The sequence below is a fragment of the Microcaecilia unicolor genome, chromosome 5 (genome assembly GCF_901765095.1).
Source record: "Microcaecilia unicolor chromosome 5, aMicUni1.1, whole genome shotgun sequence".
In the NCBI taxonomy this organism is placed as follows: Eukaryota; Metazoa; Chordata; class Amphibia; order Gymnophiona; family Siphonopidae; genus Microcaecilia; species Microcaecilia unicolor.
In genome coordinates, this window is record NC_044035.1 from 6426179 (window position 1) to 6438465 (window position 12287).

At 42.0% G+C, this 12287-nt stretch overlaps 1 protein-coding gene across 1 annotated transcript; it reads right to left on the reverse strand.

Annotated features, from left to right (window-relative positions):
* Nucleotides 1-516: 516 nt before the first annotated feature.
* On the reverse strand, nucleotides 517-11556 carry NDUFA4 (NDUFA4 mitochondrial complex associated). The gene is made up of 4 exons (XM_030202626.1): nucleotides 11420-11556; nucleotides 1969-2057; nucleotides 1823-1883; nucleotides 517-782 (listed from the first exon to the last, which is right to left on the reverse strand). The coding sequence occupies exons 1-4, from the start codon at nucleotides 11459-11461 to the stop codon at nucleotides 726-728; spliced, it is 249 nt and encodes an 82-aa protein (XP_030058486.1). The 5' UTR covers nucleotides 11462-11556; the 3' UTR covers nucleotides 517-725.
* Nucleotides 11557-12287: the final 731 nt, after the last annotated feature.

The window sequence follows — 12287 nt, forward strand, 5'->3', positions numbered from 1 at the left end:
CTGGCTTTCCTTTTGCTGCATCCCACCCTCTCTACTGCAACTTCCTGTTTTGATGCTAAATAGGAAGTAACAGTAGAGAGGGTGGGAAGCAGCAGGAGAAAGGCCACAGAGATAGCCTTTTACTGTGAACTGCTGTCAGCTGCAGGATCCTGTATGCGAGACCTGCGGGGAGGAAAGGATTTTTTTTTCCTGTGGGAACAAAATTTTTTACCATTCCCTCGGAGTGGTAAAAAGTTTTGTTCCTACATTCACGGTGATTGGCACGATGGCATATTCTGAAGGCCGGCATCCCCCTGCCGCGCTTACCGGGTTGCACCGGCCTTGCTCTTGGCACCAGATGGAAAGGGAGGATACCTATCAGCTTGCTGAGGCCAACGCTTAGAAACAAAGCAGCTCTGAATAAACCAGACAGCTAAAAAGAATCAGAATTGGTTGGCAATTTTTAAACAGCAAAGTAAGCACATTTACACAGAAAGTATTTCTGTTCCATAATAAAAACAATGACCACAGGAGAAGTAGAAAGCTCCACGCACAGAGCTAAGTTTCACATGTTTATTAATCACATTAACCCCGCGCATGAACATAACGTAGTCCTGGCATTATGAGGCAAATTTAGTCAACATTCATTGTTTGATTAAATAAAGCACAAACAAACATCTGAAGCTCTGGTGGTGGTTCTGGAAGACCATCATCATGTGCAGCTTGCAAAGTGGGAAATGGGTAATTTAGAAGTCAGGACCCTCCTTCTTCAGCTTTTTGTAATCGATGGTCTCTGAAAAGAGCTATCAAACAGAAAGGAAAAATGTTAAGTATTAAAGTAACAATTTTGCAACTGAGTGATGGGGGGGGGGGGGGGTGGATTATTTCAGATTATTTAAGTGTGGATCAAAAGCCACTTTTGAGGCAACAGATGAGTCAGATACTACTCCAGACCCCTCCTGATAAAGCCCTTAAAATTACCATGGACTTTTGTTACAGTACTTAAACCATGTAACCATTTACTAGAAATGGCTATGAGTTTTGAAACCCAGCTTGCTTAAAAAAACAAACAAACCTGCCTTTAGTAATTAATGTCTGTATGCTATGCTAGAAATGTTTCATATTCCGCAGTATCTCCTAACAGGATTCATCGCGGATTACATGATAAGAAGCAGTCACAAACAGAAGGAATTACAAAATATAAGCAAGACAAATCCTTATCAGAAAACATGAACAAGGACTTCTTATATTGATACTGTTTGAGATTACATACTGTGTACTTAATGGAAGAGCTTGCACCACACTTATTAATTTCAACAGTTTTTCTATTTTAGCGATAGATAATCAGCACTGACAAAACACATTTTTAGATTTAATTTGTGGTATGAAAGGCCTCACTACTTAACCCTCCACTGCCACAGGTACAAAATAAGAGCCTGTATATAATATGTAAACCACTTTGATTGCAACCACAGAAAGACAGTATATCAAATCCCACCCCCTTTCCCTGAGTATCAAAAGCCCCCCCTCCAATATACTTTCAAGTAGCAAATGTAAAAACACTGTAACAAAGACCATATTTAAATCATGTAATTACAACCCCTCCTGCCTTCAAAAGCTACTGCCAAATCTGTTGTCCCGTCACATTTATTTATTTATATCTTGAACACCCCCCCCCCCCCCCGCCCCCAACACTTTCACATCTCAAAGGATTTAACCTAAAGACAGAGCGCTTGGGATGTACAGACCCCACAGTCTCTAATGCAGAACAGACGAAGCCCATGGTGTGAGTACAATGACAATTCCTAATCCCCTTTACTGCGCAGAGGATTTCTGAACTTACCTTGGCCTGGTGATTAGGACCGTACTTATTCCAGGGCTCAGGGTTATTCTTTTTATCCCAACTGTAAAGGGAAGACATTTTATGAAGATTAGAGTAGCCATTAGGCATGCAATCACACAGCAACTCTAATGGCTAACAATGCCTACCTGACATCAGGGTTGAACAGTGCCAACCGAACTGTGTACAGCATTGCACCAACTCCGCCAAACCCAACAAACACAAACAGAGGAATCAACTGAAGGAAAAGAGAGGGACCAGTCAATACTATGCACTAGCACTGTTTGTACTGCATTCTTGGTATGCAAATCTCTCATGCATATTCATTGTGGATATCCTGAAAACCTGACTAGCCAGGTGGTCCCTGGAGACGGCTGAAAACCACCGCCCTAAACCATTAGGTGCCTGGGCAGGCACTGAGCAGCAGAGTCCATACTGATGCACATTATATGGTGTAGTAACGACAGTAATGATTACATTTCACGTTTTTAAACATGTATATGCAGTTCTGTATGTGCTTTTTATGCTCTTTGCCATTAGAGGGCAGCGAGCTCTAAAATCTTTCAAAGGTGTTGCTTTCTAGCTTCAGTGCTATACAGTCATTTATTCTATTTGATATACAGTACAGTCTCGGATTATCCGACATAAATGGGACTGACCCATTCAAGTAAAAAGTCGGATAATACGGAAAACACTGCATAAACCAAGGCACAGAGTTCCCGATTTTCAAAAAAACGTTCTAAAACAAAGACGTCACTTGGGGGTCTGTCACATTAGTGAAGACTGGATAGTCGAGACTGTACTGTACCACTTACCCTGCACATTTTTTCTTACAAAATTCAGTATCAAAAATTTGAAGTCATTGATAGCCCTAAGTGTCCCCTTTGTCTCTCTCTCTACTGGTTAATTTTTTACAGCACCCAACCAGAACTGTATATACAAATGCACCGATAACCAAGCAAAATTTACAACAAAGAAAATGTTCCACTCAAACTGGAAACTCAAACGTGTGAAACCTTTTTTCCTGAGGGAAATATTCCGCAACTTGGTACAATCCATGGTACTAAGTCATCTAGACTATTGCAATGGAATCTATGCGGGATGCAAAGAACAAATCATAAAGAAACTCCAAAGTGCTCAAAAAACAGCAGCCAGGCTTATATTTGGCAAAACGAGATTCGACAGCGCCAAACCCCTACAAGAAAAATTGCACTGGCTCCCAATCAAAGAACGTATTGCATTCAAAATCTGCACTCTGGTTCACAAAATCATCTACGGCGAAGCTCCGGGATACATGACAGACCTCATAGACCTACCAACCAGAAACACAACAAGATCAACACGAACATACACATACCTAAATCTCCACTACCCAAGTTGCAAAGGTCTCAAATACAAAACAGCCTATGCATCCAGCTTCCCCTATATAAGCACACAACTAATATGCACTACCAAGTGCCGTGAAAACAATTTATGACCACTTAAACGTCCGGAAATCACTAAAAACCTGTTCAACAAGGCATACTACAATTTGACATGTCCAGTGCCTTCGACATGGTGGATCATGGAATACTAATACACATACTAGAATACTTCGGAATCGGAGGCCCAGTTCTCAAATGGTTCAAAGGATTCCTCACCACTAGATCCTACCAAGTTATAACGAAGACTGCCAGATCACCGCCTTGGACACCGGAATGTGGAGTACCTCAAGGTTCCCCCCTTTCACCCACAATCTTCAACCTAATGATGATACCAGTAGCCAAACTCTTGGCCAATCAAAACCTTAACCCACACATATATGCTGACAACGTCACAATTTACATCCCATTTAAGAGTGACTTAAACGAAATAAATCAGCCAAAGCTTCCAGATCATGCACTCATGGGCGGACTCATTCCGGTTAAAGCTCAATGCAGAAAAAACCCAATGCCTAGTTCTCACCTCCCAATACAACACAAACAACTACTCCACCATAACCACACCTCACTGCACACTTCCTATCTCAGAAAACCTGAAAATTCTTGGAGTCACCATTGATCGAAACCTCACACTCGATACCCACGTGAAGAACACAACGAAAAAAATGTTCCAATCGATGTGGAAACTCAAAAGAATTAAACCTTTTTTCCCAAGAAACGTCTTTCGCACCCTGGTTCAGTCACTAGTAATAAGCCACCTGGACTACTGCAACGCTCTGTACGCAGGCTGTAAAGAACAGACCATTAAAAAACTTCAAACAACCCAAAACACGGCAGCCAGACTCATCTTTGGAACGCCTAAATTTGAAAGTGCGAAGCCCCTAAGAGAGAAACTACATTGGCTTCCGCTCAAGGAACGCATTGAATTCAAGATCTGCACAACCGTGCACAAAATCATTCACGCAGACGCCCCACTCTAGTGAACCTACCGCCCAGAAACGCCAAAAGATCAGCCCGCAAATTCCTCAATCTGAATTTCCCCAGCTGCAAAGGAGTGAAATATAAACAGGCCTATGCTACGACCTTTGCGTACAAAAGCACACAGTCTTGGTATATGTTACCCAAGGCCCTGAAAACCATGAACAATCTAACCAGCTTCCGCAAAGCTCTGAAAACACACCTCTTTAACAAAGCTTACAAAAGTCACCTTCAATGATACAAATCATCCCCCCAAACACCCAAGCACATCTTTTAATCATGTACTGACTTTAGTTAACTCCTTGTTTACCTCAGCCCTTGACCAACTGTATTTCAATCATGTACTGACTTTAGCATAACCCTACTCTGTAAGCCACATTGAGCCTGCAAAAAGGTGGGATAATGTGGGGGTACAAATGCAATAAATAAATAAATAAATACCCTAAAAATACAACCTAAATGCCTGAACCCTGGAACACAACGAAGCCAAAACCATACTGGACATAACTAAACTCTTTCTCCTCCTTACGATCCTCCAATGTGTTTGTTACATATGAACTTTACCCCACTATGACATCACTCTGTATTTTGTTCATACCGGAATTGGCAAGCGCTCAACGGTACTATGTAAGCCACATTGAGCCTGCAAATAGGTGGGATACAAATGTAACAAAATAAATTAAATAAAAATAAATAAAACACACCCACAAAGGAATCCTTGGATTACAAAACTGCTGCCTGCCATCCTGTAGTATTACACTCAATCTTCTGAGAAAGCTGGTGTAGCAAACCCAAGAATAAATGGAGACAAAACTTCAAAGAGGCTGTGAACAGCAAAGAATGCCACCCAATTGGAAGACAAACACAAAACTCCAAGTAGGGTTAACATGACAGAAGCTGTACAACTCATCACAAGATAACTAAATCCACTTTTAGGAGCCGGTTACAAACTTCCTTCACCATGACTACTATTAATTCTAGTGAAGACTAGACCACATCCTACACCTCGATCACAAAATCTTTAGCTTTATATGCGTTTAGAATGTTTCAACTGGAATAACTTGGTGGAGTGGAGGGATTTAGAGGGGCACATGATAAACTATTATTGTTGGGCTTTGCAGTTCCTCAGCTGCCATTATCGGCATTTTGGAAACATATTAGTAAGCAGCGCTGTAGAGTCGGTACACCAAACCTTTGAATCCAACTCCTACTGATATTAGGCTTTGAATTTTTTTGTCATAGATCTAAAGTACTGGCATATATAACTTTAGATCAGGCAAATAAATAAAGAATAGATGAAAGTGTATAAAATAATAAAATTCACTATATGTTACAATGTAAGTTTTTATTTAGAAGCTGGAGTTGGTATATTTTTATCGACTCGAACTCCACAGCCCTGCTAGTATTCCTCCTATCCAAAGTGTGAGAGAGAGGCTTCAGCAGTTTTGCTGGATGTATAAACTTACTACTCTGAAACAAAGCACAGGACATGTTTATGAACAGATGTGGGAGTGTTATTTGCAATGGGAACTAGATGATACAAATGTTAATTGAAGTTTTGTGGGATCAACTGGGGGGGGGGGGGGTATAAGAGGGTGAGGCAGCTGTCCTTACTGGGGAGGGGGATGAGTGTTGCACAAGGAGCGGGGTCTGGGGTCCGGGACCGAAAGATGGAACCATGTGTGCGGTATTGGAGGTCGCAGGAAGGGCAGGTATGGGACTGTCTCGTGCTGGGGGGAGGGCAGTTGTTTTGTGCCCCCCCCCCCCCCCGTGTCGGAACTCCTCTGGGTTAGTGGGGGTGGGGGGAGCGGGAGGTGTTACTTCCCGGTTTTACGGTAAAGCCGCAGCTTCCCCGCCCCGACTAGTCCACACTCGCCATGTGCTGTCACTTACCAACTCTGCCTCCCTTTAAACACCCGGAAATAGGCAAAAGCGAGGGATCCGGCTTTTACCCGCTTAGCAGAGCAGGATGGAGCTATTGAATTTGTAATTTGCAAAAGATCTGTAGGGTCCGGCTTTTACCCATCTTATTACAGCCCCGTCAGATCTGTTGCGCTTCCAGGTCTGGCTCAACCTACGGACCAGGTGATAAACGGCAGCAAAATCCAGGTGTAGCATCTCTCCTTCCCTCTGTCTGCAGTTCAGTATCCACAGGGATACCTCCTACTACCCACCTCCACCCTGTTAGACTGTCAATGAAATGCTTGGATGTTTCACTTATATATACTGTCATCTACCACATTTGCTTATTTCCGATCTGAGGAAGAAGGGCAACCTTCGAAAGCTAATCAAGAAATGTAGTAAGTTATGTCCAATAAAAAAGGTATCATCTTATTTTCTTTTCCATGTTTTATTTTGTTTGATTTCTATTGATTACCTTTAAAAGTGGACTAACACGGCTACCACACCTCTCTACACAGGGTATTCAGGAAATCTAGACTGCCCCAATTTGATTGGCTGCACTTTTTTGTCCTTTAGATTGTAAGCTCCTTCGAGCAGGGACTGCCCTCTGTGTTAAATTGTACAGCGCTGCGTAACCCTGGTAGCGCTTTATAAATGTTAAGTAGTAGTAGTAGAGAAGTACTATAGTTTTTATAACAGTTACAGTGCGGTTGCTGTAATTTGGTTATACATGCCTGGTTGGTATGGTGGCAAGTGGTCTATATGAAAATTAACAACAACAAAAAAAGGCAGGCTAAAACAACCCCCAAAAGCATACGATATTGGGTGCCAATGGCCTGATTACATGAATTTCTATGTACACCTTTATGTTACCAGGGTCTCAAAACATAGCTACTTTCAGGTAGGGAATATCAGCAAAATTAAACCTTGGTTTGACTTCTCTATGTTGCGAACTGAGTCAGATTACTACAATGCCTTGAATGTGGCTTTTACCACAGATTCTGTCATGTAGGTGTGCCTTCACGCAGGCATTACCCTTGTACATATTACAAATATCTTTACTGGCTGCCAGCTTCAAAATGATTTGTCTGATATTCTGATGTCCTCATGGACTTGAACTGACCCTATCTATTCACAAAAAGGGCTTCAAGACCCCTTCTCTGAAGCATTAACGATCACCTACTACTTATAATAACGCTTTCTGTTTGGCCCTTCCATTTAGGATCAGCTTCTGAGATATGCTCTATTCAAAACTTGTTGTCCCTGTGCATAGTTTAATTTTTTGTGAAGACTAACAGCTGACTTTTTTTTCCCCCCTGTGGGGCAGTTAACTGTAATATGGTAGTGTGACTATACAGTTTTACTCAAGCTGATGGGCAGAGAATTTTATGGCACAGTGTGTTCCCACATACACAATTTACATTATGAGATTTTTCTTTTGAAGGTGGGTTGGGACTGCTACATTTTCACAATTTTTTAAAATTAGTATTAAGTGTATCATATACTACTATTTAAAAAAAAACAACTTAAAATCAAATAGGATTATTTTTATTGAAAGTATTTAGTTCTCTATTTGGAGTTTGTTTCTTGCTTAGAATTACATTCTATGACTTTCAGAAAACAAAACTCTCTTTGGCAAAACAGAACTATTAAGATAAGTAGTAGCAGTAAACCTGAGAAATTGGGATTACACATAACATAGCCTGGGAGGTCACTTCTCATGAAACTCGCAAAACTAAATTGTCTGGAGACACTAACTCTGTAATCACTGCATTACTTTCAAGAATTAAATCTGCAAAATTCGTGATTCCTGGCCAACCACATTTAACTCACCTGTCTTGTTATTAACATTCACTACTCCTGTAAATCATTTAGATTATAATCTGATTTATAACAAGGTTGAAGTTCATTTTTGGTACACTGTACCATTAAAACAACCTTGATATGCCCCAATTACAAAGAGGCAGCAAGATGTAGCTAGGAAGCAGAAAGCACATGCCTGAAGATTCATGCTTTGCTCTCTGTAAAACTTAGCCTACTCCCAGGGTCTCTGCCTTGAGTTACCACTTTCCCCTGTACTAAATGCAGGCCTATCTGCGGCCACTTAGCCGCTATTTACCTTTGTGATAGTTTCACTTCACTCAACCATTAGACCCTTAGATATTACTTAAAAAAATATATATATATATATTATTGTAGTTTTAAATATTAACAATATAAATAACTTCCATGAAATATTTGTGAGAAATAAAGCAGAAAAAACAAGCATGAGTTATAAGAATTAATCTAAGGCTCAAAAGTAGATTTTTGCAGACCTTGCAAATTATACGTTAGAAATATATGTATCTATCATTTTACTAATTTCCTAGAGTTTGGGAATGTATGATTAGGCATAATTACTCTTAAGTTCCTGTGACAAGTGTAACTGCATTTGACGAATATCTACTAGGAAGGGATCTGTTGTAGGTAGTGGCCCTAACTTGTGGAACAAAATCCCACGATCAGCGCGACCTCTTTTAGCTTCAGGAAACTTGTAATGTCCTATTTATTTGATCTGTACTTGTTAATAAATTAAGCCCAGGGGCGTAGCCAGACCTCACGGTGGGAGGGTGCCAGAGCCCGAGGCTGGGGGCACATTGAGTGCTGCCCCGCCCCCTCACAAATACCTTTGCTGGCGGGGGTCCCTAATCCTGCTAGCTGAAGCCTTCAGTGCAGTCTCCGGCGCAGCCATATTTGCTGCCTGCCCCTTGCTCTTCTTTCGTCTTGCTCCTCTTGTGCACGCTGACACTGAGCGGTCTCCGGCGCAGCCACATTCGCTGCCTGCCCCTGCTCTTCTTTTGCCTTGCTCCTCTTGTGCACACTGATGCTTTGCACAAGAGGAGCAAAAAGAAAGAAGAGAAGGGGGCAGGCAGCGAATGCGGCTGCGCCAGAGACCGCACTGAAGAAGGCTTCAGCTGGTGACCCTAGCCAGCCAAATCAGGGGCCCAGGCCCCTGTAGCTACGCCCCTGTTTAATACATATCTAAGACATTGATTCAGGTGACCAACACATTTATTTGGTGTTATTGTAATTATTGGGATTCTGGCCCAATTGTATTCTGGACTTGTGGCCATTAGAACCAGCGCACCAGGTCCCGCTATGGGGTGTTGGGAGATTCCCGGCCAGACCTGCGTTTCTTTCTGGAATTGGTTATCAATAGAAATCAAACAAAATAACACATGGAAAAGAAAATAAGATGATACCTTTTTTATTGGACATAACTTAATACATTTCTTGATTAGCTTTAGAAGGTGGCCCTTCTTCGTCAGATTGGAAATAAGCAAATGTGGTAGCAGATAGTATATATAAGAGAAACATCAAAGCTTTGATGTCCCCATGCATACCCCCACCCTCCCACTCTGTCAGTCTATCAAAGTAATGCTTTGATGTTTCTCTTATATATACTATCTGCTACCACATTTGCTTATATCACACATTCCAGTCACCCAGCTTTGGACTATTTCTACCTGTTCAACTATCTTCCCCTCCCCCTGCAATACAACTACCTCTCTTCAGATCTCCACCTCCCACAGCCTCCAGATTAGGAAGTCTCTGTATCCTGAACATCTCTCTGTGAGTAAAATATCTGTGATTTATTCAATAAAAGAGACTTCATAAAATAAGAGACTTCAGGTGATTGCTGTGCCAGGGTTATGCTCCATGATATTGGGGCTTCTAATTACCAAGCTCCAAGAGTCATGACGAAGAAGGGCAACCTTCGAAAGCTAATCAAGAAATGTATTAAGTTATGTCCAATAAAGAAAAGGTATCATCTTATTTTCTTTTCCATGTGTTATTTTGTTTGATTTCTATTGATAACCTTTAAGAGTGGACTAACACGGCTACCACACCTCTCTACTAAAGGTGGTTAATAAATCCCAATGAATAAAATGTGTGATTCTGAGGTATCCAGGAAAATCACTCCTTTCGCAGAGAAGGACACCAATGGCGATGCTCTCTGGGTGTGGTGTTACCCGTCTGTCAAAGCTTTGATGTCCCCATGCATACCTCCTACCCACCCCCATCCTCCCACCCTGTCAGACTGTCATAGTAATGCTTGAATGTTTTCACTTGTATACACTGTCAGCTAGCACATTTGCTTATTTCCGATCTGAGGAAGAAGGGCAACCTTCAAAAGCTAATCAAGAAATGTATTAAGTTATGTCCAATAAAAAAGGTATCATCTTATTTTCTTTTCCATGTTTTATTTTGTTTGATTTCTATTGATAACCTTGAGTGGACTAACACGGCTACCACACCTCTCTACTTTCTGGAGTTGGGTAACGGCAGCTTATGACAGGACTCAACACTTGAATTAGATTGTAAGCTCTGTGGAGCAGGGACTGTCTCTTCACGTTCAAGATAAGTAGTAGTAGTATTTGAGATTCTATATGGAATCTTGTTACTCTTTGGGATTCCGGAATCTTGCTAGTCTTTGAGATTCTGCATGGAATCTTGCTACTCTTTGGGATTCTGTATGGAATCTTGTTACTCTTTGAGATTCCGGAATGTTGCTACTCTTTGGGATGCCGGAATCTTGCTAGTCTTTGAGATTCTGCATGGAATCTTGCTAGTCTTTGAGATTCTGTATGGAATCTTGTTACTATTTGGGATTCCGGAATCTTGCTACTCTTTGGGATTCCGGAATCTTGCTAGTCTTTGAGATTCTGTATGGAATCTTGCTACTCTTTGGGATTCCGGAATCTTGCTAGTCTTTGAGATTCTGTATGGAATCTTGCTACTCTTTGGGATTCCGGAATCTTGCTACTCTTTGGGATTCCGGAATCTTGCTACTCTTTGAGATTCTGTATGGAATCTTGCTACTCTTTGGGATTCCGGAATCTTGCTACTCTTTGGGATTCCGGAATCTTGCTACTCTTTGTCCTTATCCCTTATTTGTCCTGTTTGTCTGTCCTAATTAGATTGTAAGCTCTGTGGAGCAGGGACTGTCTCTTGACGTTCAAGTGTACAGCGCTGCCTACGTCTAGTAGTGCTATAGAAATGAGAAGTAGTAGTAGTATAACTTGCGAGCTTTACGTCTTCTCCTGGGAGGAGAGGCTGAGCTTTTCCTGCCCGGGACCCACCGAGCCTTAGTTAAGAGAAATTCCTTCACTTCACTCTACTGATGCTCCCTCCGTCCGCCATTAGCGAAGGCCCCGACCGGGTCACAGAGCAGGAGGACAAGAGCCCTGAAGTGCCTCAGGGAGGACAAGTCAACCCTCCTCACCGGGCTCCAGAGAAGATGCTGCCCAGTACTTACGCTCGGATGCTTCCGGGCCTGAGAGAACATTAAACGGAACATCTCGTCGGCAAAGAGAAGGAAACGACCCCACAAAGTCAAGAGAAAACGTAGCGCCTCCGCTCCGCAACGAAAACAACGACGTCGCTACGTGACGCTAAGCACGCACAAAATGGCCGCCGACGCCGGACGCTGTCTGACCTCCTTCCTTCGTGTAAATCGATGTGCGTACCTCGCCTCTCTCTGGTAGAGGAAACCCCGCCCCTCTCTCAGACACTGGTTTACGCCCCCAAAGCTTCCCTCTCCCCAGTTCAAATATTTTGATTGAATTTCTGAAAACATATTCAAACAATCAACTTTCGCATACAGCAATAGTTCCACAGATTGGAATAACATTAATCAGCAGTACCAATACAATTAAGTGGAAAGTTTTACTGATGGGTTTCGAGTTACGTTGGTTTACTTAATCTTGTGATTTGCAAAATTGTACAACCTGATCCCATGTCTGGATAAACATATGCATGAGGTTATTACGCTCTGCAATTATTTTTTTCATGTTGAACTATGTCCATCTAAAGAAAGGGTATGTTTGAACCTTTCCTGAAGAGTTTCTATGTAAGGTCAACAGATTCAACTATGATCAAAACACATAGGTCTGAAATTGTCGAAGCACAGTTCATTCGTTTGTTTCATGCAGAACAAAAAAAAAAATCCTTAAACTCAAGGAGGTTGTGATTCACAGAAGCCAGCATGACGTCACAAAGCTGAAGCCAGTCCAACCCACGAGGTTTTCATTCTACCCAACGCGGCCGCCGCCATCTTGGTACCCCCCCCCCTAAAAAACCAATGTACTTGACAGGGCGACAAGCTCCGCCTACTGGCTTCAGCC